At 43.1% G+C, this 4,294-nt stretch overlaps 1 protein-coding gene across 1 annotated transcript; it reads right to left on the bottom strand.

Annotated features, from left to right (window-relative positions):
* Positions 1 to 502: 502 nt before the first annotated feature.
* Positions 503 to 4,053, bottom strand: LOC127334789 (succinate dehydrogenase subunit 5, mitochondrial). The gene is made up of 4 exons (XM_051361330.2): positions 3,855 to 4,053; positions 2,721 to 3,025; positions 2,455 to 2,640; positions 503 to 845 (listed from the first exon to the last, which is right to left on the bottom strand). Exons 1-4 carry the CDS (start codon positions 3,994 to 3,996, stop codon positions 789 to 791), a joined length of 690 nt encoding a protein of 229 aa, XP_051217290.1. The 5' UTR covers positions 3,997 to 4,053; the 3' UTR covers positions 503 to 788.
* Positions 4,054 to 4,294: the final 241 nt, after the last annotated feature.

The raw sequence follows: 4,294 nt of genomic DNA, 5'->3' as shown, positions 1-4,294 counted from the left end.
CCGCCTCGGTTTCCGCACGGGAGACCATTAAACGCCGACGACCAACCTTCCCGCGTCGCGGCCAATGCGAACCGTCGCGTCCTTTCTCGCTGACAAGGTGCCCCCACCCGCGAAAACCGTCGTGCCGCAAGGCGCCGGCGCGTCCGATTCGCGCCCTACGTGAAGGGGCCGGCACGGCGATGCCGGCGATTCCATTGAGCTCGAAAACTAGCCAGCGCCGTTTGGGGCGCACCGGTGCAAGTCCAAAAACCACGCCGGCCCCCAAAACCCAATGGGAACCGCTATAAGTTGCGCCGGTGGAGATGCTCTAACTCTCTCTCTAGTTGTTAGAATAAACTTAGCACCCACCTCTCCACTCACGTGCAGCCACCAACTTGGCTGAATCACAATTGTGCTGCCACATATTTAGACTTTTGAGAATTATAAATTGAAATCTGCAATAACTGATGGGCCACAAGATCTAGGCCCAATATTTCAACGCATGGTTTGGGTCAGGTGACCATAGCTGAAAGTATTTGCAGTTGACTACACAGGATGAGTCACGCGTGACCGCGACATAACAGAACAGAGTACTAGTACTTCATGTGCACACATCCCGGACCAAAACAACATTAACACGAACCTGATACTTGTGATTTATTACAGCACCCAACAATTTATGTAAGTGTGCACGTACGTCTCAAGATTTCATTGTTATTGGCACGCTAGCGACACGTGAAATGAAAAAGAATAATATCCAGCACCCATCCAATGTTCTGCACTTCACGGTTCTTATCAGCAGGCTTCCATCATGCCCTTAGCTCAACATAGGATCCAGAGATCCCGGAGGTACCAATCAGAGTGACCTGCAAGCGAAATAAGAGCGTCAGGATTCAGGAGCAGGGACTACGCTGAATTAAAGTAAACTGAACAAACTTCAGTTCAGGAAACACAAGGAAATCAGCAGTATTGTACAGGCAAAACATCATTCTGCTGCACATGTTATGAGGGTGCCAGGAAAAAAAAAAAAGATAAATACGAGACCGGAAAGAAAACTGCATGTCCCTTCTATGCAACGATGACAGCAGATACCGCTGCATCAAAGTGCTTCGAAAAAACATACATACATACATAATATAGTAGCGAAGCTTCCTGCAGTGGCCAGTTTGTATGGTGATGGGATACACAGACAAACATGTAGGGTGACAAGACAACTAGCCAGAAAATGGCTTGTGTTTTGTTTAGCTGATGGTAAAACATGCACAAGGGAGACATGTTAGTAGTAATTTTGAGTTTGAAGATGACTACAGAATAGCGCAGACCGATATAATTCGGTCCAAATCAGTAGCCAGAGTTTGGATTAACTGTTTCATGGCGGTAAACCCCAGAGCTGGTTTTATTTATGATTGTTTGTTACCTCATTGCCTAAACCAACTTGATTGGGATAAAAGGCTATGTTCTTGTTGCTGTTATATTGTTTGTTACCTCACTCCAGATTAAAGGAAACAGTTCTTGATGAAATATAGGACGAAATAAGGGCAATATATGTCAGTGTTCAATTCGAAATCTAAATGACCAAATCAAAGCCCTGTAGGATAAACTGATTTAACACATCAATATATTTATGTGAAGCATAAGTTGTACCAAACTTCTTAAAAGAGCTTACATGGGTAGTGGAAAGTTTTAATGTATTTTCTTTACAAATAAAATGAAACAATAAACAAGGTATTCAGTCATTAAAAGTTGTTAAGTCGGGAATCCACTATTACAATTTTCCCAGGAGCCCTAGTGGTGGTTTCTTATGAAAATAAATATTGGTTTCCTGTGGAAAGAAGTCGAGTCGTAGTGCGATAGGTTTCCTTTTGCAAGAGAAATTAGAAATAGGAATCTCCCTAATATGAAGAGAGGAGATGTGTACGGGAAAACTCTAGCAAGTAGCAATCAATAAAGTTAAGTCTTTTCCCCCAAGCTCTTCTCTTCCTCTCCGGCCTGTTACCCCTTCACGCTGCCAAGACGCCTGCTCGGGGAACCTTCATCGGCCCTCGGGCACCTCCAGGTCACGGCTACTCCCTCCTATCGTAAGGCTCTAACAAAATATATGTGACTATGTCATGTCTTCGTTTCAATATTTAGAATAAAATGTCCTCTTGTACAGCTAATTGGGTTAGCTAGAACAAACAAAAAACAGAGCTGATTCCAATATACTATTTGATGTTGCTGTACAAAGTAGAAGAAAGTGCGAAAACTAACTCAGCTAAAAAATCTTTAGAACCATGGAAATACTATATATGGACCAATAGCTTACTAACAATTAACAGCTAAACATCATCCTTAATGGAACTAAAAGATGCCATATCATAGCTAATACAACATCAACATAACCATGGACATAGTGAATTCAAGTTGTACTAACAGAATCTGAAGTATACCATACTGGTGGGGCAAGTAACATTCAAGATAAACTGATAAACATACCTTTCCCCACTCAGACCCTATGCCACTGCACCTCATTTTAAGGTGAATCAGTTTTGTCCCCAATTCAGTCTCCACTTTCTTTCGTAGATAATGTTCGTCGGGGCCAAAGGATTCTAGATATTTCATGTATCGACCATATGTGGATTTCACAGCATCTTCTACATAACCAGGCAAGGGCCCCACGTTCTGCAAAAAATAGGCTTGGTAAGAGTTCAAACACAGCACAGACAACAAGAACAAGACGATAGAGACAATTAAGTACCAACCTCGCCTGTTAGCCCACAAAGATCATCAAGAGCCATTCTTAGGGTAACTAAAACTCCACCAAATTCTTCGCAAGCCACAGCTGCACAGAATACATTTCTCAAAGCCTCTTGACCCGCCACATCATCAGTAGCTTTGGATACTGCTTTCTTTGCTTCCTCTACAAGAGAATGTGGAAGTTCATTCCAGCTAGCAGCCATCAAATCCTTAAGAGCAGATTCAATTTCTGGGTCAGACAGTGCAGGCAGATGTTTTTCATTTGAACTGAGCAAGCGTCTAAAGTTCCATGAGAAAGCATTGTTGGCACCTTTACAGAACGCAAAAATTAATCAATAATGAGCATATGGATAATATGACATTGGTAGCATATGAAGTTTGACTAAGATACAATATTGGCATCTCAGCGACATAAAGACTGGTAAGAATAAGCATTATTGACACTTTAACGTTTATACAAGTGTTATGGATATATTTTAGGCTATGAGTGCTAGTTTTTGCGATACCATATTCTAGACAAAGGCGTACTCGCAAAAAAAAAAAAAAAAGACAAAGGCTAAATATTTTCCATCTCGTTGCTTCAGAAACAAATGTAAATCTCACATGCCAAAAAAACACAGTAATTCTTGCTTGAAAAAACATCAGAAGCATACATAGGTTTTTTGTCCAAAAACGATCCAGGACCACACATCTGAACTGCCAGCTGGAATGTTATACCTGCTGCAAACAATAAACACATTCTGAACACTGTCTAGCATAGTAATGTAAACCCCTGTTGCGGATAGCTAACATTTTTCAGCGATACTATAACCCTGAATCCCCGGTAGCATGTGCATCCTCAATCTTCTATCTTTCAGTTACATCTATAAAATTTCTCCCTCCGCAATATATTCGCCTACCCCGACCCTCAGTCCCATCCGCTCCACACGTCAGAGTACTAGAGTAGCCCAATTGCATCCTTCAACAATAAGTTTCAAAATATATTTGTACCACTTAAATCCTACCGCAATTACAAATCAATGAACAGGATAAAAAAGTGAGCCAACCGCACGGAATGCTAAGTAGATAATTGCGCAAATCCAGACACAAACATATGGTATTATCGACTACCAACTAACGAGATGCGATACTAGGACGACCTGACATGATGGGGATCGAGCGCGAAAACGGTGCCACCGCGGCAGGGCGTGACGCCGACGGCAGCGTTGACAAGGCGGCCTGGGATATGTGAAGGGCGCGCCGTACGGTGGCGGCGGAAGAGGAGCGGAGGGCGGCGGCCATCGCCGGTGTCTCACTCGGTGGAGATTGCAGCGAGACAAAAAGGACGATCGTGCTCTACTGTGTATAAGCCCGTAATAATATGTTGTTTTTTTGGCCTTAAGACAGAAACTGGACTAACTGGGCTGAATTGGGCTGGCCGTGCAGAAACATTTGAATAAAAAGCATACAGAACAAATTCTGGATCCCCTCAAAAAAAAAAAAATCTGGCAAATCCTATTCACCGCTTAGTGCGGGCTCTACCTGGCATGCTGCACAGGGCGAGGATAGCGAGGCCGATAGGGGTGGGGTCCTCGCCCAA

Source organism: Lolium perenne, chromosome 2, assembly GCF_019359855.2.
Source record: "Lolium perenne isolate Kyuss_39 chromosome 2, Kyuss_2.0, whole genome shotgun sequence".
Lineage (NCBI taxonomy): Eukaryota > Viridiplantae > Streptophyta > Magnoliopsida > Poales > Poaceae > Lolium > Lolium perenne.
The sequence above is the reverse complement of the archived record's forward strand: the minus strand, read 5'-3'. Positions and strand labels throughout refer to the sequence as shown.

Coding starts and splice junctions, on each gene's coding strand:
- LOC127334789 (XM_051361330.2), bottom strand. CDS start 3,996: ATGGCCGCCGCCCTCCGCTCCTCTTCCGCCGCCACCGTACGGCGCGCC. Junction 3,026..3,854: donor CTCGATCCCCATCATGTCAG/GTCGTCCTAGTA, acceptor CGTTCTGTAAAG/GTGCCAACAATGCTTTCTCA. Junction 846..2,454: donor TAGGGTCTGAGTGGGGAAAG/GTATGTTTATCA, acceptor TTTCGCTTGCAG/GTCACTCTGATTGGTACCTC.